Source organism: Sander lucioperca, chromosome 20, assembly GCF_008315115.2.
Source record: "Sander lucioperca isolate FBNREF2018 chromosome 20, SLUC_FBN_1.2, whole genome shotgun sequence".
Lineage (NCBI taxonomy): Eukaryota > Metazoa > Chordata > Actinopteri > Perciformes > Percidae > Sander > Sander lucioperca.
The window spans coordinates 23,831,246-23,853,923 of NC_050192.1; the positions used below are offsets into that span (position 1 = coordinate 23,831,246).

Genomic DNA, 22,678 nt, shown 5'->3' on the forward strand with positions numbered 1-22,678 from the left:
TGCATTTATTCCCAGCATCCCCTGGCAAGCACCCTCCTCTCTTTCTTTCTCTCTCTCTCTCTCTCTCTCTCTCTCTCTCTCTCTCTCTCTCTCTCTCTGTCTGTCTCTCTCTCTCTCTATCATGGTAAACAACACATTGCCACACAGCCGGAGCGTGATAGCCAAAAAATAAAAATAAAAAAACATGTCCTACAGGATGCCTGTATTTTGTTGCTTTTATGCATAAAAAAAAAAGACAAGACAAAAGGATGGAGCCAAAAGGACTGAGCGAGAGAGGGAGAGAGGGAGATAAAGAGAGAGAGTGTGTAAACAGGAAGGGTGTATTTGGACTGTTTTTTCTATTAAGAGAGAGATGTTGTTGTAGGGGCGAGCTTGTCTTTTGGGAAACAATTCGACTCCTTGTGTGGGAAAAAAACGGTCAGACTCTACCTTGCTTGGTGAAAAAAAGAGTTGCAACATCACACATAAAAAGTACTTTTACACTGAAAGTTGCACCTTTTTAATGAGTGTATGTGTGGACGTTACTCACTGCAGCCAGGCTTGTAGTTGAAGCCAGGGGGCATTAGGAAGCCTTGCTGGGCTGCAGCTGCTGCCAGAGTCCTCTGGTCCGGAGGAAAGACGGGAATCATCAGCGGAGGGAGTTGGCCCTGGACCTGCTGATGAAGGAGGAAGATAAGGCGGGGGAGGGTAGAAAAGGGGCAAGGAAGGAAAGGTGAATGGAGGAAAAGAGGAAGAAGGGACGAAAATGAGAAGAAAACATGGGCACCTTTGGCATCTCTTTCAGTAACCACCCATAGACATGCACTGAAAACAATGTTCACAATAATAGTGCTGTGTAATGTGTGTAACTGATTCCAGAACATCCTTAAGTATCATTCTGACAGTTACATCTGAATTACATCATATACATATCTCACATATATTCATGGCGTACATATGGAACACACATATTACATCCGTCGGCAAAGACACTAATGAAGTCACACACACACACACACACACACACACACACACACACACACACACACACACCATTTTCTGGATTCAAAGACAAAAAGCAAGTCATGAGAACAGTTCACTAAACTCGCACAACAGCTGGCCTTTTCCTTTTATTTGGAAGATGATGTTCTCTCCCTTCTCCCCACATCAACCCCCTCAACAACCCAAACACACACAACCCTCTCTGCGCGCTCGTCGGCAGAGAGCCATACGACTTCACAAGGTTTCCAGGATTTTAAAAGGAGAAGCAGAAAAAAGCTCCTCCGATGGGTGGCTTTGGCAGAGACGACAGGAGAGGGAGAGAGAGAGAGAGAGAGAGAGAGAGAGAGAGAGAGAGAGAGAGAGAGAGAGAGAGAGAGAGAGAGGAGAGGAGAGAGAGAGACAGAAAAAGAGAGAAGTAGGAGACAGATGGTTGCACTAAACAGCGTTCTGCCAAAAACAACGCACAAAGACTTGCGTGTGATGGACTGACTGACAGTTTGAGAGGAAGGATAGGAGAAGATGAGGAAAGGAAGTGAGGGAGAGTGGAAGAAGGTGAGACGAGGAGGAAAAGAAGGACACTTATTGAGCTGTGAAGCCTAGATGTAACGCTGGTATGATGTAGAAAGCACGCATATGAAGAGAGAGAAGGGGCTCAAGCCAAATTCTGTGCAAATTTTCCAAAAAGTCAACACAAGAAAATCAATGTGTTGGATGCAACAAGATTGCATAGTCAACAGAGCCCCAGTAACTCTTTAGCTACAGTACATTATGTTATTTTAATTAACTTAGTTGGAACATGAAATGTGGTGTATCCATTGGCCACCAGTTTTGCTTTTGAATCTTTGGGCAAGGAAAAAGTACAATGCTACGCCTACATTGTACTGAAAAATGATTAAAAAGAAGAAGAGGCAGGTCTTGCAATGTAATTACTTATCTAACTTAAAAAAGATCTTAATCAAATTTAAAAATGCCTTAAAAACAGGTGTATGTACAAGTGTTGTATGTACATCTGTGATGTCTTTTGGAACTTAATAAGATTCAACCTTTTTATCCAGTTCACAGGTTGCTTGTTTGTTTCTTACAAGTACTCTTCGAAATATACTTTTTCTATTGTGCATCAGCAGAGAAAGACGTGTATTCGATTTTGGACAAGGGGGCATTTGACAGAGAAAGGTCCTCCAGAACCTGTTTTCAAAGGCTGACTAATACTTCACATGGCTAGTAAACTAAACTGCATGTATAAAAGTGGGGCCCCTTTAAATCAAATCCCTAAATGGGTCTTTCGGCCTTTGACCTGTTTTCCAGGTTGCAAAGCACTTTGCTCCCACTTTACAACTCATCGCCTCTCTCCTCCTCCTCCTGCCTCTCTTATTTTGCCATGAGGGCAGTGGGGTAATGGCCGAATAGGATAATGGGCAGGTAAAAGCTGTTTGATGTGGGAAAATTGATCTGGAATGATGGAAATGGCTGCACAATCATAAGGATGCGGCTGTGCTGCGGTACAATCAGGTAATATCTCAGTGATATGGACACTTAAAATGCTTGAGACAGGTAAATAGAGAGAGAGAGAGTCAGAGAGTGGCCATCTCTCAGTGCTAACAGCGCTCCCAGCTTTCCCTGCCTGTGTGTGTATACTCAATTTTCCCTGGGCGTATGCATGCTTGTGTACTGTAAATACCTATGTGTGTGTGTGTGTGTGTTTCTGTGTGTGTGAGCGTGTCTCCTCCTCCCCCTCCGCCTGCTCCTGTGTGTCGGCATGCGGCAGCCAGCAGCACTGTAATCAAACTATCACAGCGCAGGGGAATACAGCTCTCTTCAAGCGACTCCTGTTTCCCCCTTACACCAAAAACAATAATTACTTCACCATTTTGGTTAACCATAAACCGCCGTGCCGCGCGATCAGAAGGGAGAGGCGTTCCAGCGCGTTGCTCGGACAGGACCCCCGCGGGGACGAATCACAGACAGAACAGTTCCGCTTTGCCTTTCAGGCATAATTGGACATATGCTGGAGTGGAGCTGGCTAGCAATACTGTAATGTACCGTAGGGAGGGGAGGGGAGGAGAGGAGAGGAGAGGAGAGGAGAGGAGAGGAGAGGAGAGGAGAGGAGAGGAGAGGAGAAGTCTGTGGCAGCTGTAATACATACTGTACATACATAGAAGCTCTGGCACATATATTGTATGACGGCTGTCTGTGTTTGTGTGCAGATGGCTTTGCTTTCTTTTATTACAAATGAAAATGAAGATATCATAAAATGTCTTCTCCTCCTTATATCTGTCTCATTTTCTATCTCATAACAAAAAGACTGCACACAATAAGAAGATATTAATCTGCCCACAGAACTGTTGCACAATACATGTAAGCCTCCACAATGGGATAAGAAGATCAAGCAACAGAAAAGAGGCAAGAGAGAAAGAGACACAAAAGAAGAAGAAAAAAAAAACTGAAATGTGCTGAGAGAAAGAAAGACAGAGAATGGTTTATGGAGGATCATTCCCTACCATATGGAGCTGTTATAATAGTTGGAGAGTTGGATATATGTGTAACAGCTGTTGAGCTGATGAGCAGCACCACTTGCCTACCATGGTCACTGGCACACACACACACACACACACACACACACACACACACACACACACACACACACGCACACACGCACACACACACATGGCAGAAAACATGGGTCAGAGCAAGTTGAGTGAAACTGTGAGAAACAAGGTCTCTGTGTGGTATGTGTTTGTGTGTGTTTATGTGTGTGTGTGTGTGTGTGTGTGTGTGTGTTGAGGGTGAGGGGGGTTTGTCCACCCGCTGATCATATGATATGGGAGAGTTTCCCTCATCATGGCCCCCTGTGCATTCCTTCCGATTTACATTGATTTACCATGTACAAAATGACTTAATCTGATATTTCTCCTTATATTGGATGTAAAATAATGCACTACCTTAAATTGGATTATGAGCTCTGTGTTCGCCTCGTGATCATAGAGTAAACTTTGAAACCAAGTGGAAGACAAGAGGGGGAGAGAGAGCTCTCCCAAATCAGATAATTAGAATCAGAGACAAAGAGATGCATTGACAGGAGGAAAGAAAAGCCTGTGAAAGAAAGTGAGGGTGAGAGAGAAAAAGATAGGGAAAGTGAGAGCGAGGCCGGAACTACAGTATCAGACAATCTCCAGATCCCACATAAAGAGAAAAGGCACATCTGAAACAGCAGGCGCTCTGGGGAATAACGCACTCCTCAGCTTCTCTTTCACATCAGGCCCAAAGCGAACATGAAAACCTACAACACACACAGACAAAACATCACACTGCTGCTACTGTAAGCTGCCGACGTGCTCCTCTTTTTATCTGTAAACCCCTTCTCCAGATCCCAAAAAGAAACCTGAAACAAACCAAACTGGAACTAATCCAAAACAATCCTCTAATCAGTGAAACAAAGAAAAGCACTCACAATGGAAAGAGATTTATATATATATATATATATATATATATATATATATAAATAAAGTGTGAAACATTTTCTTGAGAACTTTCACGGGGGCAAAAGGACAGAAAGAAAGAAAAAAATAAGTCGACAATCCACTATGGCAGGAGAACTTCCCAGGAAATAAACAGCAGATAGAGCGAACAGAATGAACAAGAGAGGGAGAAAGAGAGACGGAGAGGGGAGCAAGAGTTGGATAATTGGCAGCGAGTCGATGCTGCGTTCACCACGCGCCAGGCGGCACAGCTTGAACTTAAAGCGCCGCTGCGGCATAATGAAGATGTGGCCGCTAATTAACATATGGGGTGCGAAACAGGTTGGTTGGCACGCGGCACGCTAAAAACTCCAAGGTAAAGTTATTATTGGGGAGTAATTAGCTCTATGAAGTTAATGCGCCGAACAATAGCTGCCAGCGCCGCACAATATGGCTCGCATTTGAGCGTGCGAAAAAAATAAAAAAATAGCCCCCGCTAAAGTGCGAGTCCCACAGCTAAAATCTGTTGGCGACCATATGCTCCGGCAATTAATGCAAGACCTGGATGACCTATTGCTAAAGAAGGGACGTGCGAGCGACGGAACCAATAATTAATTTGGAGAGAGAGAGAGAGAGAGATGGAAAAAGAGAGAGAGAGAGAGAGAGAGCGATAGCTGGCTTTTAATATTAGCCCATTAACTTTATATGGACAGGGGCTATTAGAGGCCAGCCTGCTGTGAACGTAGGGCCATGGTTCATGTCCCAATGGCTCTGCAATGGCTGGGATGGACACACGCACACACACACACACACACACACACACACACACACACACACACACACACACACACACACACACACACACACACAGACAGGTATGTCTGTGTGTGTGAGTACATTAGAGAAAAGTGTGTGTGTGTGTGTGTGTGTGTGTGTGTGTGTGTGTGTGTGTGTGCGCATCGACACATAAAGTGCGTAAGAAAAACACAAATTACACTGGTTGCGGTGTAATGGGAGTGATTAAACAATTACACAGGCAATTGGGTTAGCCGCTCCTATGCACAGAGTACAGAGGTGCTGGTGTGTGTGTGTGTGTGTGTGGTTTACTGTATTTGTGTGTGGAAATGAATGAAAAGCTTTTTAGGGTTTTTGCTTTTGTTTTTTCTCTTTTTGTCGCACAGAATTAAAAATATTCAACACGGACAAAGGCTTAGTGCTCATGACTGCATCAGGTAACACACTTGGAGGTGTGTGGGTTTGTGTGGTTGTGAGCCTGTGTGATTGAGTTACCAATGTAGGTTAGCCTTAATAGAGAGCTTGTTAGCTGCTGTCGCCGGTGCGTCTGGCCTCTCTTAAACTAGTCAAAGCATCAGGTGGCTTTACTCATTTTTCTGATTCTTTCAGACAGCCAGCAGAGACACACACTCGTCTGCGTGTGTGGTTAGGTTGAGTGAGTTTTGATTCATTAGGCAGGACACACTCGTGTCCCCTCATCCCTCTGTTTCAATGTACATAGTGAGTGTTTGTGCTGCCTCTATTCTATGAAAAATGTGTGCGTGCTCTCAAGGTAAGCCCTGAGCCGCTCGGCAGGTGAGCTCCTTTCATCCCCGTTGCGCTTCCCTGCACAGCGGCAACAGTCGTCCCTGGCGACACCGGAGGGAGCCTCGGAGACAAGTTGTTTAATTAGAATGAGAGAAGACGACGGGCAAAGCAAAGGGAAGTCTAAGGAAATGTGCTCACCCCTTCGAGCTTAACAAGAAGGTCCCTAGCAGGGGGTAGGAGTGCGTGTGTGTGTGTGTGTGTGTGTGTTTTTCGTGTGTCTTTATGTGCACATGTGCTCTTGTTTTGTAATTCTGTAGAGAGCAAGTTATGTTATCCCCTCAGATTGAGCACAATGTATTCCAAAGTAGGGATCATTATTCCTGGTCTTGTTTGGGTTTAGGTTTAAGATTAAAGGAAAATCTAGGGTCAAGACTTGGCACAAAATGAAAGCATCATAATTGATGCTAATTCATGGATAATTCCAGGTAGAATCAATTAGCGAGAGCGATAAAGTAGCCAATCGCTGACTTCTGGAGACTAATGACTTGTGTGTGCATGTGTGTCCTGTATGTCATCAGCTTGTGTTGCTGGGATGCCTGCCTCTGTAAATTAACTTGCTTGTTTGTCAGCTCACGCCACATTCGGCGAGTGCCCGTTGGCCCAAATAGCGGACGCTGACATGCATATCACTAGCTTGATTTGGGTTTCAGGGTGAGAAAAAATAGGAAACCGGACGCGAGGACAATAAATAATTTGTCCTCCTTTTATGAGGGATGTGTGTCACTCTCCTCTCTTTTTCATGAGCTTGATTATTCGTTTCATTTCATCACCTCTTCCAAGTGGACGGCTGAAAGCATTCTTCACAGGCCTTTGGGGGGTTAGGGTGGCTAACAAAGCCAAGGACGCAGACACACAAAACACACAAACACACACACACAAGAAGGGACAGCTGAACTCAGAGCCTCGTTAGGGGGAAATGCAATCACAAGGGGCTTATCATACAGACACAAAACACACACACACACACACACACACACACACACACACACACACACACCACACTGAACCTGGTGCCCTCTCTCTGGCAGGCCATTGTATTGTGGGATTGTGCGGACAATCTCTTCATGAATGATTAAGCAGTGTATTTCTCAACCAAGTCTTTGATGAGGAGTGTGTGTTTGATCATCGGGCGAGTGTGCAGCGCTCTCTGTGACTGCTCGCGATAAGTGTGAAGGCCTATATTTTTGTATGTTTGTCCGTGTTTGTGCGCACTTTGATGTGTGTGATATACGTGAATGTGTGTGTTTCTGCGCTCCTGTGATGAGCCCCTGTTGATTGTGTCCCTCTCTTAACAAGGCTGCCTACAGCTGCCCCTGCTTGTGAGAAACTATTGTTGGGCCCGTTCAATGGAGAGATGCTTGTTTGGGAAAAGGTTGCAAAGTCATGGGAAAAGAGAGCTTTGTCTCCGCTGGGTCGTCAGGGAGTGAATCATGAGCGGACGTGTTTATAGCTTTACACACACAGCTGCGGCGAACACACACGCGCACGTATGCGCGGATGAAGAAATGGACGCTCGAGAATGCACAGAGAAATCCTCAGAACCAGACTTCTTTTTTTTGTCAGAGAGACAAAACACGAACAATTCAGAATTTGAACTCGCACAAAGCAAATAAACACAGCTGCTTTACAAAGAATCGTGGACACTCATAGACACACGTCTCACACGCATGCTATCACAAGGTCTCTTATCACACAAACTGTGTATGGCTAAACTATTGGGGGAAAGGGAATGTGTGTGTGTGTGTGTTCCCTCTTGGACAGGGTGTCTCTTTATGATACAAAGCCCGGCTTTCTCAGCTCAAAATTCAGTGTCATCTGCTTTTACAAAGGCCTGGGCTATTCGTTCCAAGCCACCTGGACCAAGATAGAGGCTCCAGTGTAGCACCCAAAAGGATAATACCTCCATTTTTAAGTGTTACATATATACCCACCCATGTTCTCAGAAGCTTAAGACACAGATTCACATTCAAAGGGACTTTTTAGTTGATTTACTTTGCAGATTTTTTTGGTCTATACAAGGTTATTCACTCTGTCTACAATCTGCATTATTAGATCTGTTTAACATCTTGTTCATAACGAACACCTTTGCAAATAAGAAGTCAACTAAATTTGCATTTCCTAGTATTTCCTGGTGAAAGGAATTCCTCCTGCAGATGTCAGGTGATTGACAGAAAGCAGAGTGAAACAAAATGAGTCGGGGGGAGAAAAAACAAGCTGAAATGAAACCAAATGTGCTTAATTCTATGTACTGTACAACACTACATGTATTTGCATTTTTTGTTTTGTTATTTCTTATAATTGTGCAGTACACACTGGAGAGCCAAAGATCAGGAGTAACTATGTGACTTAACTCAATAGATTAACTTAAATTCTTCTCATTATCATAATATGCTCAATTGCTCCATCTATGACAGTACCACTGCTCTAATGAAAGAAGAATTTCTTAAATTAGGGTCAAACATGACCCGAGTCAGGTCAGATCCAAATTATATTAAGTATAATTTGACCCAGGAAGGGTAAAAAAAAATCCAAGCATACTCGCTATCAGCTCTCGTGAGGAAAATGTTTAAAAGTTTGGCTAATAATAATGTCCGTTAGCTACCTTGTGGTTGCCATGATAAACATTTAAGGAGGTATAATGTGATCTAATTCTAACATTTCTTTGGCTAGAAGGTGAAACCACAGAAAGGGTTAACCTATTGTCAGTGTTGTTTTGAGCGTCTTCCCGACCCCTTCTTGGCTTTTCTCACTGGCTTGGTTGCCTAGTTTGAGTTAGTACAACGTTGGGGTTGCTTAACCAGAGCCAATCTACTGCTCTGCCTGTGAACACACCCCTACCGCCACTCAGACATAATGGAATAAAAATGAAAAAAATTAACTTCACTGCCAGCTTGACGTGCAAACATTGATTTATATAATAAAGACTTAAAACGTACATGCTATACTAGTGCGGATTTTTCCAATCACGCTGACCACTTTCACTTTCACGTGATTACATAGGTTGTGTGTGTGTGTGTGTGTGTGTGTGTGGAGGAGGAGGGGCTAATGTAAGTCAATCCTGATTCAAGGTCCCAAATGCTGATGGCTGAGCAAAGAAAAGCTTCAACAATCAAAATCACAAAATTGCCTTTGTGGGCCATGCAGACACGCATCAGGACACATCCACACAAACACTTGGAAAGATACACACACATGACTACACGTGTGGATGGACACACACAGACACACCGGCCTCACCTGGATTTGTTGCTGCAGGAGGTTGATTTTGTGTTGCTGCTGCAGAAGCTGCTGCTGTTGCCGGGCAATCTGAGGACGGCGAACACAACACATTATTACAATGTATATGCAGTATGTTTGTGTGGGAGTGTGTGCACATGTTGTCGTGTGTGTGCTTCGGTGTGTGTGCAGGGCCTGTGGGAGATGCGACACATCTGCAGGTCTCTGAGGCCCCAGTTGCACGACAGAGGGTCGATGCCCTGGTATGAAATATTAAAAAGCTCATCTCATCTGGACTCAGCTCACAGCCAAGTGGACAACTGTGTCACACGACACACTTACTGACTGGAATGGTTGTAAAGTCCACATTTTGAATTCTAATCTATTGGTCAAAATCAATTGCAAATGCTTGTAATATAATTTTACTCGGTTTTTGAAGCTTGCCTGTTGTTCATTCTTACTTGTTCTGCAGCCTAAAATGTAATTAACTTCTGCAGAGAAACTCTACAGTGGCTCATAGAGTGGAAAAGAAGCCCAAGCACACAGTATTCACACACAGTACAGCCAGACTCGGTACACACTGGTACGGGATGCAGTAAAGGGCACTAGAAGGCATTGTGTTTGTCACAGGTGATTCGTCCTTACAGCTGTGTTTCTGGATGTGTGTGTGTGTGTGTGTGTGTGTTTCCTTCGCAAACCCAAGCTTCCCAGAAGCTAAAAAGCACAACAAAGAGGGAAACCCTTCTCTATGCAAATACCTGGCAGAGTGTCGCCTGGGAGCTTGGAGTGTGTGTGTGTGTGTGTGTGTGTGTGTGTATGTATGTGTGTAAGCGTGTGTATGTATGTCTGCGCTACATCCGCTCTAACACTACATACCCTCAGCTTATTCCTGTGCAATGTCCCTGTGTTCAAGCTGCCAAAGGCGTATGTCTCTGGCTGTGTGAAAGCTATACAGCTATACAGTGTGTGTGTGTGTGTGTGTGTGTGTGTGTGTGTGTGTGTGTGTGTGTGTGTGTGTGTGTGTGTGCGTGCGTGTGTATGTTTATAACTTGTGACTCCAAATCAGTATCCAATCATGTGCCATTGTTTACTGTGTACTGATCAGGCACAATACATTTACAGGATTTTTCTTCGTGGCATTACAGTGGGGAAAGACCTATGAAATTGTTACTGTAAAATAAGGTGGAATACCCAACGAAACAAGATATCTACAGATGGGGAAAATTGTTGAAAAGTGCTGGCTTAATAAGAAGTAAGTGATATAACAAATAGTTCAGGCGTTTTTTTTATGTTGTGAACTACAGTCAGACTAAATGACTTGTTAGGATGGATGTGTTTTGCAGTGTAGGCATACAGTTTACAGTGTTTCCAAACGAAGCCCTTCACATGCAGTGCCCCTGTACCTGGTCCTGCTGCTGCTTGGCCAGCTCCATCTGCTGCCTTTGCTTCTCCATCTGCGAGGCGGCCAGCTTCTTCTGCTCCTCATGGGCCGCCAGGAGCTGCTCCCTCAGGCTGCTCAACTGGCCAATCATGCCCATGAGTTGACGCTCTTTCTCCGCCAGGCTGTCTGCAGTACCTATAGGGTGGGAGAGGGGGGGAGTGGAAGAGAGGGGTCAAAGGTGAGATGGTAGCACTTTGAAGAAAAGTGCAAGACTCGGTTGAGGTTACGCCATAAAAGATCTTTCATCATTTAAAAGAACGTCTAGCTGTTTATCGATAAAAGGACATTTTCTAAGTGTTAATGTACAGTATGTGTCAGTCATTATACATACATATCACAGAAGAAGTAATAAGATGTAAATGTAAGAGGAGCAAAAAGCTGAGATGTCATGCACTGTTCTTCTACTTCTTTGAGAGTTTGTCATGGCTATCCGGGGGCCAGAAAGGATTGTGGGGCTGAGGTTAGAGGTCAGAGGCATGAAGAAGAGGGAAAGAGGAGGAAGGAACAACAACAAAGCAGTGTAAAGCTATCCATGGCTTGTTGGTCAACCTAATATATGACTGGTTAGGGCCTCTTGACGGTAGGAGGGGGCATGTCAGCGGAAGGTGCGTATGTGTGCTGCAGAGTTGTAAAACCAGATGTTGACTTATTTTCTCGGGCACAGAGGGCCAGCAGTGATTACTCAAGCCACATCCATCACTGCCTTCATTGCCTTTATTGCCTTATTGAAATAAAGAAAATAAATCTGGCTGAGGAAACACTCGTAAACAGGCAAAATGTGGTGGCAAAGCAAATGTAAACTCTGAGCCAGATTCATATGTTTAACAAACAAAAGAAATCTTCAGCCAGGTTTGAAAATTACATTTCATGCTAAAACTGAAAGTAAAATCTAAATGTATTTGATTGGCGCCGAATTCAAGGTAAACATGGAGATTGGTCTGTAGCTATCAAAGCTGTATTTTGTGACTGTGTAAGTGTGTGTGTGTGTGTGTGTGTGTGTGTGTGTGTGAAAGAGAGAGGAAAAAAGAGAGAGAAAGAGAGAAGGCGAGTGTGTCTGGACTGTGTTTACTCTGCAGTCAGCCAACCTCCTGCTCACATTTAGCATGGCCTGACCTTTGACCTCTCAGATCCTGACATACCAGCTCCATTACACACACACACACACACACACACACACACACACACACACACACACACACACACACACACACACACACACACAAGGCCTAAATCATTCAACAGGATGTAGTTAGAAAGAGGCACACTGAGGCACAATCAGTATGAGTGTGTGCGCCCATGTCTGGTCTTATGTACCAATGTTTGCCTACATGCCTTTGTTGTGTGTGTGTGTGTGTGTGTGTGTGTGTGTGTGTGTGTGTGTGTGTGTGTGTGTGTGTGTGTGTGTGTGTGTGCGTGCGTGTGTGTGTGCATGTGTGGAATAGCACAATCCCCCATTGTTCTTCAGCTGCTACCTTTAACAGGGCCACATTCCTGCGCCAGTCAAACCAGATGAGGAAGAGAGAAGGAGAGAAAGAGAGGGAAGCAGGGAGGAAAAGAAAGAGAAACACAACGGGGGATGAAAGGGGGAGTCAGAAGAGAGGATGGCGGGGAAGAAGGAGAGTGGCCACGGCTGCTGACCTGCCCTTTGACCGCTCGGGAAGGTGAGAGCCATCCATTTGTCCTCACTGTTGGTAGCTGCCACCTCACGCTATACCACCCCCAACCTCCTCCACTCCAAACCCCCCCCGCGCCCCCCCACTTCCCCCCGCACTCTATCCATCCGCCAACAATGAACAATAAAGGCAACTGTCGGGAGCACTGGCCGCTGGAAAAATAAACACGCCGCTGTCCTAACTCACAGACCCACCTTTGTAGAGCCAGAAATGTGTGTTTGACCGTGCTTGTGTGTGTGTGTGTGTGTGTGTGTGTGTGTGTGTAGCCGAAGCTGACCAAGACAAGAAAGAGCCTTGTGTTAAAAACGTTAGCCTGTTCAATTGGGGGGTGAAGGGGTGGGGAGGAAGGGGGCAAGAGGGAGAAAAAAAAGGATAAGGGAGGTTGCAAAGGTGAAACGATGGATCAAAGGAGTCTTTCTTGTAGGCGGTTCTTGTTGGGGTTAACCCCCCTTTACACACACACACACACACACACACACACACACACACACACACACACACACAAACACAGTAAAATTGGGTACTTCTGTGCAGAACGGTGTGTATCTTGAGGTGGAAGGACATTCCTTTAAGCAGCAGCCGGGAGAGTTAGGTGTGTGAAAAACGAAGACAAGCATTCTATTCTCTATCTACAAGCTGCTCCCAATCCCCCTCTCAGCTGTGGCTCTTTCATCAGTAAACCAGAGTATTTGCAGAAGTGGAAGAATCCAAGAAAACAACACGCTTCCTAACTGAGACGAGATTTACAAACTCCCCTCCTTGTCTCTCCCTTCTCTTACCCTCCTATTCGGACTTTCAGAATTTCTGCGGTCGCCCCATAAATCAGCTCGCGTCGGCTTGTTTCCTCAGCTGCTGCGAGGCAGACAGGGCGGATCGATAACTGGTTTCCTCCATCGGTTTGCACACATTCCTCCTTAGGCAGATTGCTGCGGCCTGTGCTTACCTACAAACCTGTCGAACCAACACCAACTCTCTTTCTTTTCTCCTCGCACACACCCGTGCAGGGCGTAATTAACCAATTTGTAACAATGTAATACTTGTCACCGTGTTTGCAGTGCTAATTAATGACCCCGGCTGCATTGATAACCCGTCCCCGGAAAGGAGGGAGGAGTAGGGATGAGATGGCTGAGGGGGAAGGGAATGAGGGGTAGAGACAGAGAGAGAGGAGGAGAAGGATAAGACACAGACATGATGGTGGAGGAGAGAAGACGTGGGGAGAAGAGTAGACCGAGGTAGACAGAAGAAAACTGTCTGGAACTATAAGGAGTCAATTCAGTAGTGTATTTACACAGACACGGTAACACAATTACTGTATTTAATCAAATTAAGTAAGATTAAGGTAATAGAATTAAGGTTTGATTAAAGCACTTACTACATGATTTGAAATAACCTGATTTTCCTAATAGTTTACTTGATTTGTTTGACAGCGTCTTACTATTAATGGCATTGGAGGTTGTGAATTTGATTGCAACCTTTACCCTCTTAAATCCAGTTTACAAGCTCATGTTGTGCAGCCAAGCTTTATTCCAACCCAAACAACCTTAAATGACAGTTCAGATCAATTTATTCTGGGCAGAAGATTGAGAAAATGTGCAAACAATGATGCGATGTGATCAGAAGTCATCCAGAATGTTTCAATTTGATGGAATAAAGAATCTTAGGGTTTCAATATTTCCCCCAGTGTGACATTGTTGAGCTGTATCAGAGTGCTGAAACAAGCCGATACTGTATATATAACTGCCGCACAGTGCGCAAAGAAGCATGAGGAGCAATTCTAAAGGAAAACAAGAGTTTAAGAGATGAATCTTTCCTGTCACTCTCTACTATCTCATGCTGCAGATCTGATGCTAATGACAATTTATGTATTCTAGTTGCTATGAGTTCCATACTTGTGAGTGTGTATGTGTGTGTTTTGCTATGTAAACCGCATGGGGCCTATTTACCAATGTTGCTTCTCACTATGCAGACAAAGCGGGAGACTGTGGCTCAAAATCACTTTGTTCCCCCACAAAAAGCTCTTCAATGGAATTCGATGAAAAAAAAAAAAAAAAAGTCAAGGGATGCACTGACAAATGAGAGCTGCGTGCGCACACACGCACACACACACACACACCGGTATAAGAACATTTTCCATATATTTCTATCTTCGGTTTCATCATCGGCACAAGTAGATGTCACTCACAGACACACATTGTTATGTAAGCACTGTCTAAGACGCACACATGGACTTAACTGTACAACACACGCACGCGTGCGCGCGCGCGCACACACACACACACACACCCACACACACACACACACACACACACACACACACAGTCCTGATATTGCTCCCCAGCTGTTGGTGTGTGGTGCGCCAAGCGGGACGCCCCTACACAGAAATGTCAGCTCGGCAGGGAGCTGGGAAAAGGGGGTTTGATCAATGGAGCCCCCATCTCGACGGCCACGCCGCTCCGCAAGGCTCTTTGATTACATATTGCTTTGCTTCCTAATGAAGCTCAATTACTGGAAGAGAACGGCGGTTTTGCCCTGGAGTTACAGGGAATAATAGCCAGACTATTCCACCTCTCTCACCTCATCTTTCCCCCCCCTCACTTTCTCTTTCTCTCTGGCTGACTTTTGTTCCTGCATATTCACAGCGCAGCTCCCTTTTTGTTTCACTTCCTGCCCTCTGTCCTGCTCCGTCTGTCTCGCTCTTGGATGTTAAGAAGGGTTGGTGTGGATAGAATGGGCGATTAACACTGAGATTAACACAGAGCTGATGGACTAGCAGAGACGTCATTGACTGTTTGACATGTCGGTCAAACGCGGGACGAGGCGGCCAGCTTGGTTCAGTTCAGGGCAGCTCAGATCATTTGAGTTCAGTTCAACTGAATTTAGTCAATTTCTGTTCAATTTAACCTCGAACATAGGCTGTTTTCCTCCATTTCACTCCCTTTAATTACAGGTTCATGGCCTAGGAACTACATGTCTTACCTAGGCATGTCATTTATTGTTATTTTCAGGATAAGTTGGACTACTCAGAAAATGACATCAACTGATATGTGAGGGGTTGTAAAATTGTTTGCAAATTGTTTGGGTTTCTTCCCCTGTGTGTATATATGTATTTTATTAGATAGAGTAAAGAGTTAGTATTACACAGATACAAGAACAACGCCGATGGGACATTCTGAGCTTTAAGACTAGAACAAAAAAAGCTGATTCTTAGGAATTTTTCAACTTCCGTTTGGTTTTTCTTTCACTTTTGAATACGTTTTAAGGTTTTGCTACTGGTTTTCCCATCATGCTTGATGTAAACAGGAAGTATAATGTTGCCATGGAGTCAGTGAGTTATCTAGGGGCTACAGCTGAATTGTTTTTTATTTATTATTCTTTTTAGCCTGCTATATATCTGATTGCATTTTGGTGACTCTGCACCATGAAAAGTCATGTTGCATTAGCTGCTAGCAGTTCTGCACTGTAACCATGGATACAGACAACCACCACCTGGATCTCTTTTGATTATGCGTCAAGATATGAAGTTTAAAAAAAAGTATTTTTAAGGTTTCTCAGTAGATTTATGGACTTTGTGGACTTTTTCCCTCAATGGACATCGGAGATGATTCTTATTAAGTTCAAAGGGTTAATTGCATTGAGCTCACTTAAGTTTAGTTCTGTCATTGTTTAGTTGTACCATACCTTTAATTTCCCCGATGTGCCCTGAGCCCATGGCCAAAAGTTTATCCTTCCAGTCCTTTGACAACAGCCTCTCAATGCTGGGGGCCTCTGTTTAGGGGAGGGGGAGGGTGGGGGCAGAGGAAAGAGAGAGAGAGGGATTCAGTTGGCTGGCCAATATGACAATAAAGCTCATTTAAAGTCCATTTGCTGTAATAAAGGCAGCGGCAGCTCAGCCTAATGGCCGCATCAGCAGGAGAGAGAGGGAGAGAGAGAGGGTGGGAGAGAAAGGTGGAAATAGAAGCTAATAATCGAAAGAGAGGAAATCCGAAGAACAAAAACAAAGTGAGCAAAAGGGAAAAGAGCGAGAGAGGCAACGCAAGATAAAGAGAGAGACAAGTGGAGAGGAGAGAGGGAGAGAAAGAGAGAGGCTTTTTCCCTCTTACCTGCTGCTAGAGAATCATTAGCCCTGTGGGCCCTGAGACAAAGAGGGCCTTAATGCACCCGCCACAATGGACACATTATCAGCTAGTGCTTTGTTTTCAACACACACTCCACCAACCCTTACACACACAGACCCCTGCACAACACACACATGTTCACACAAACCTGCAGGATCACTAATTACAATCCTAACTATGGTCGCACTCACACATGGATCCACGCACGCACGCACACACACACACACACACACACACACTGGGGGGAATGGAAATGTCACACAAGCGAGCAAACGCATGCAGAGATTCAACCCTGCATGTGTGTACATCTATGCGCTAAGAGCGATCTCACACACACACACATGTACAGATACAGACATGCTGTCATCAACCCAGTCACCCTGCTGACTGTTATTGACATGAACAAAGAGGAACAAGGGAAATGATCAGACAGAGAGGGAGACTGAAAGTGTGAAGCAAAAGGGAGAGAGAGAGAGAGAGAGAGAGAGAGAGAGAGAGAGAGAGAGAGAGAGAGAGAGAGAGAGAGAGAGAGAGAGAGAGAGTACTCTATTTACTGGGAGCCATCTGCACTTAGGATGCAAGGCCTTGCTAAGGAAAGAGGTTTTACACTTTGAGTGGGGTGATTAACCCTATCAGCCAACACAAACACACACACTTAAATGCACAAACACCCGCAAAACACAGATGCATGCACAACACATACACTTCAATGAGCCCACGCGGTATATATAGCTGCACATACAGACGCATAAACATTGGTAACTGCCGATGGCAAGCAAAAAGTTTGTATGTTCCTGAATTGTTTTTTCTTTATAATGATAAGTATGATTTAAGAAAAAAAAGTCTTAATCTCACTGGTATGAGATAGCTTCACCAACACCTTTGAACGCACACACACACACACACACACACACACACACACACACACACACACACACACACACACACTAATGCTTCCCATAGTGAGAGAGAGAGAGAGAGAGAGAGAGAGAGAGAGGGAGAGAGAGGGAGAGAGATGTCCGTGTGTTGAGCTGAACAGCTTAGCACGTTTTCTCCGCCACTAAGTGAGACATGAACGCGCACACACACAGCCGCCACACTCAACAACAAAATCAGAGTACTTTTAACCATCATCCAAACACAAAAAGCAGTGCTACTTCATTCTTTCTTTCCCCTTCATCGCTCTATTTATTTCTTCCTGCGACGGCGTGGCGAGATGAGGATGAGAAACCACTAGGAGATTTTCAGGATTTCAAATGACACATGATCACGGACAAACAAGGATACATGCAAGAGAGTGGGGACACACAAAGCATTGCAGCGTGTCCTACATACTGTACCTCAGTTTGTGTGTGTGTGTGTGTGTGTGTGTGTGTGAGTGTGTGTGTGTGTGTGTGCCTGCAGCCTCCCCAGAGGCCTGAATCAGGTCCTCTGGCTTCAATACTAAAGCACTCACGCTCCGTTGGGCACATGTTCGCAAACACACACACACACACACACACACACACACAGTATGTCGCGAAAGATCAATGCTGCACTTCGAGGCGGTCCACATCTCGTTCTTTCTATTTCTCATCCCTCACTCTTGCTTTTTAAAATCCTTCCACCCGTCCTTGGACTCTGGCTGGTGTGTCCTTGCTTTTTTTTTTTTTTCGATGCTGCCACTCAGCCCAGTTAGTCAGTTTCAGCGCTGCGTCCCCTGATGTGCCCTAGTGCTTTCTGTCAGAAGGCACCTTCAGGGAATAGGTTAGCAGTGGGGTGAAGGCGGGAGGAAGACTGAGACAGACGAAGAATCTGTTGCAATAACAGGGAGGTTCGGAAAGAAAACACGCGTAGAGAGGAAGAAAGAGTGTGCTCCTGTGTACCCCCCCCCCCCGACAGCTGTCTCACCATCACCCCAACAGGTGCTATTAGCCCCTGGCGCTCCCCTTCTCTCCCCCCCTTCTCTCTGTCTCTCACTCTCATCTCTCACTCCAACCCCCTCTCCCTCAACAATGACAGAGGCTTTTAAGCCAAAGAGCTTTGACAAGTGAGAGGGAACAACAAATGGCAGTGTCGCCTGTTCTCTTTCCATTGCACTCCCTCTCTGTCTCCATCTCCTAGTTATTATTTTTATTTATTAACAGGGCTGCAGTTATTGTCCCCAGTGACAGGCCGGGGCCACTTTAACTATTAATAAAAGCCAAGAGGCTCTTTCATTGTGTGGCGGATGGCAAAATGGAAGGAAATAGGCAAGAGGAGTGGAGGGGAGAAGAGAGAAAAGAGGAGAAGAGAAGAAGAGTTGGCATGCTGCAGCTTTTAGTGAGATGTTGATTGATGTGGTGAACACTATGGGAAATGAACCCTCACCGTCACCCATGATAAACACACACACACACACACACACACACACACACACACACACACACACACACACACAAAAGCTTCTGCATCGGTTAAAAGATGTGTTTGGATATCCTGAAACTGTGACCTCACAAAAACTGTCCTACCCTCTTTTACGCATTAGCTTCTCATCATGGTTGTTAGTGCATTAGGATATTTTCAACTGCCAAGTGCATTTCCTTGTTTTCATCTTTATATAAGAACAGGAAATATGGCCACCATTACCTGACACTGCACAACAGTAACAACCTGCCTGATGCAAATCAACTCTTGAAAGACTTTCCACTTCTCTCACATTCAAGGATTTATTCGCTTCAGGCCAGCTAGATGGAAATGCACCTGATTTTATGGTCTGCAGTATTTCAAAAGTGTTCTTTTTTTTTTTTTTTTTTTTACAAAAACTTGACAGTTGGATGGAAACATAGCAAGCGTCTACTACTGCCAATTAAGGCCAAACATCACAAAATAAAGGAGGACAGCACAACACTTTCCACGAAAATCAGCGTAGCTACTCCCTGTTCTTCTGACGTATAGAACGTGTGTGTGTGTGTGTGTGTGTGCGTGCGTGTGTGTGTGTGTGTGTGTTCTGTGAGGTAAGCGGGTGGAGTTTGGTGCCCACGCAGGGGTGTGGGCCGCATATTTTCAGGGTGGGGTGTTGGGAGCTGAGGGCGAGGAAGGTTACCCGCCTGCCCCTTGACAAAAATGAATGGGTGAGGAAACGAACAGAAGAAAGGGGAGAGAGGAAGTGTAAGGCACACAGGGCGGTAAAGGAGTGTGTGTGTGTGTACATGTTAACCCCTTGAAATGCAGTTTTCCCCTTTCTTGTCCCTCTTAAGGTTGGAAAAAATCCTATTATTTCAAACATTTGTATTATGTGTCAGCTTGTTCCAGCTCCTAATTAAAGCTATATGATGTTTGCACTGGATACAATATTAAAAACACGTTATTAATGACTTTGGAACATTAATGGGAAATTGGAAACTTTGAAAAACCATCCTTCCTTGTTTTGACTGTCTGGTTTTGAACGTACGACAGTGAATAGCGCTTGTTGTATTTTCATAGGAAAGTGCATTAATTCATCTGATTCATCTGGGTGACGTTCCCATTCCGATCCCGCACAGCGGCGAGAGGGATTCTGGGAAAAGCAGAGGGGGGAAAACGCTGACAATAACTCTGGAATCGTCGGCTATTATCTTGGCTCATTGGCTCAAACGGAGTCAAGCTGCTGCCCTGCAGCCGAGCCAAAACAACCCCGTCCACCTGCCGAGAGAGAGAGAGAGAGAGAGAGAGAGAGAGAGAGAAAAACTGTGTGTGTGTGTGTGTGTGTGTGTGTGTGTGTGTGTGTGCGCGTGTGTTAAAGCGAGCCCCCATCCGGATTTTGGATCCACAGTGAGCTTTTCGTTCAGAAGCTGCTGGAGAAAGAGAGAGAGACAGATAGAGAGAGAGAGATGAGAGGACACTCAACTTCAGTCCAGCTCGCCCTGACCAACCTCACAAACAATACCCTCTCTCTCTCTCACTCACTTTCTATTTTTCACTCAGACGTTTTGCCCTGAGTCACCACAAGCGGCCAGCTCTATTTTTCCTATTATCTCATATTTGTGAAGCCTGGAGACCTTTATAGGAGAAGGGAGGGAGGGATGGTGAGGAAGAGGAGGAGGAGGAGGAGGGGGGGTTTGTGGAAAGAGAGAGCCCTCGGGTGCACAACAAAGGGACCTCTGTGCCAGCGCCAGGTCCAGCCGGGCTCAGAGGAGGGCGGAGGATGAAGGAGGAGGACGAAGACGAGGAAAAGGAGGAGGAGGGCCCACAGGAAAGGGCCCTGGCTTGGGACCCGTGGACGGCCCTTATATCCCGAAAAACAGGCTCCACATTGACTCGGGCCTTGGCAGCCATGTGGAGGGCTCCAGCTACCCCCCCCCATCCCCCCTTTCCTTCTCTGTTCTCCTCCTCCACCCTCCTCCCTCCCAAACTGAGCAGGGGTCAGCATTGAATAAGCAATTATACAAGCACTGGTGGAGTTTGTCTAAGACTGCCACCCTGAACACTGAAGTATTGAGATGGAAGGAAGAAGTAACAGAGAGAGAGAGAGAGAGAGAGAGAGAGAGAGAGAGAGAGAGAGAGAGAGAGAGAGAGAGAGAGAGAGAGAGAGAAATAGAGGAGACGTGTGTGCTGACTTCTGGGGTGAAAACACATTCGTGGCGGCCATGACAGAGACAGAGAGAGCATGCTTACATGTGATCTAAAGATTAGATTATAACGGTCATGTTAACACCTTAAGCAGGTTATCTTAACTGAATTACAGTCAAAATCTGGTAGGAATTCTTCATGGTAAACAATAGACACCAATTAGGTTTGTCCACGTTTTTCGGAACATTCAATCTGGCTTACAGACGGTAGGAGAAAGAAACATTTGTGCCGCTTTGAGGCTGCAAACACAGCTGTGCAGGCAAACACACCTACACATGGTGTACTCAAGGTGGCCCAAAGCTGTGCTAAACTATGCTATACAATTGTCTTAACACGTCACTCAATGCAGCAACTGTCCCTGCTGTAATGAATACTTGCTTCCGTTTAAAAAGAGGAGTGTTACTTTTTAAATAGTATGAGGTAACTTAAGTCTTCCAGTAGTAAGATGTAACAACTTCAACCGACTGGATCATCTACATTATGGAGATGCTCAAAGAAACTTCAGAAAAAAAAAAGAAAAAGGCAGAATTTGGAATACAACTCCTCACTTATTTACACTCTCTTGATACTGCAGCTTCTGCTTTTCAGTCTGTCTATTCCCTTCACACTGAAGGCACCAACATACTCCATTACGAAATGATGATGTTGATATTTTGATGATCAATTCATGTCTGGTTGAGCTGGGCCATGTGTCTGGACACATTTTCATCGATTCCTTCTAAAGACGGTCCAATCGTTTCCAAAGCGAAGGGGGCCGTGCCAAGATTATGGGCAAATCTTGGCACGTTTTCCAAAAAAAAAATTATATAAAAATACAGGGGCACTATACGGCAAGTTGAGAGAGGAGAAAAGAGATTGAGAGGGAGATGTATCAAAAAGCTTTTTGTCCAAGCCCACCTCGCACCACCACCTCCACAAGGTTAGCCGCTAACAGTACCAATTACTGGCTGGTTGTTGGGGAGAACAGCGCTAGGCAACAGTTGCCGCAGTGGCCGGGCCTCTGTGTAAACACTAAAATCCCTCTTCTCCTCCTTACTTTATAGCCCTCCCAGTGCTCCCAGTTTCCCCTTGAATCAGAGGATCAGGACGAGAAAGAGTCAGAAAGAAACAGAGAATGTGCATTTATATATAATACTGTATGTGTGTGTGCGTGTGCGTGTGTGTGTGTGTGTGTGTGTGTGTGTGTGCGTGCGCGTGTGTGTGTGTGTGTGTGTGTGTGTGTGTGTGTGTGTGTGTGTGTGTGTGTTAGACTCAGTCCCCGGTCGATCTCAAGGTCTACAGTGACTTTTAATTCAGAAGCTGCTCCAACTTTAGTTATTAATAAACACCCAGACCACTAGGCAGGCTAAGGGGACCCTTTCACACTCACACACACACACACACACACACACACACACACACACACACACAAACTGAAAGTATTTGGCACACACTCACACACTCAAGCTACATGACATCAAATTCTGAGAGTTAAGAGACTTGTTATTCATCGTGCAAAGTAAGTTTTTGGGTGAAGCAACAAGGGACATATGGTCCTTCCCTAAAGTACTGTGACAATCGCAGATGCGTCTCTAAACACATTTCGGGGCGACACACCTGTTCAGAAATCGCAGAAAATCGCACGCA

At 45.1% G+C, this 22,678-nt stretch overlaps 1 protein-coding gene across 13 annotated transcripts in view; it reads right to left on the reverse strand.

The window, feature by feature from the left end:
- Nucleotides 1–22,678, reverse strand: part of sox5 (SRY-box transcription factor 5) — a 239,235-nt gene that overhangs the window by 31,772 nt on the left and 184,785 nt on the right. For 10 of the 13 annotated variants that reach the window (XR_004106102.2, XM_031306177.2, XM_031306179.2 and 7 more), the window contains 4 exons: nt 16,047–16,133; nt 10,658–10,830; nt 9,276–9,344; nt 530–656 (listed from right to left, as the gene is read on the reverse strand). Coding sequence is in view for 12 of the 13 variants with exons in the window: in XM_031306177.2 (XP_031162037.1) it covers nt 530–656; nt 9,276–9,344; nt 10,658–10,830; nt 16,047–16,133 (456 nt within the window). In the remaining variant the exon portion in view is untranslated. The remainder of the gene's footprint in view (nt 1–529; nt 657–9,275; nt 9,345–10,657; nt 10,831–16,046; nt 16,134–22,678) is intronic. The other 3 variants (XM_031306174.2, XM_035995941.1, XM_031306181.2) reach the window with 3 other exon arrangements.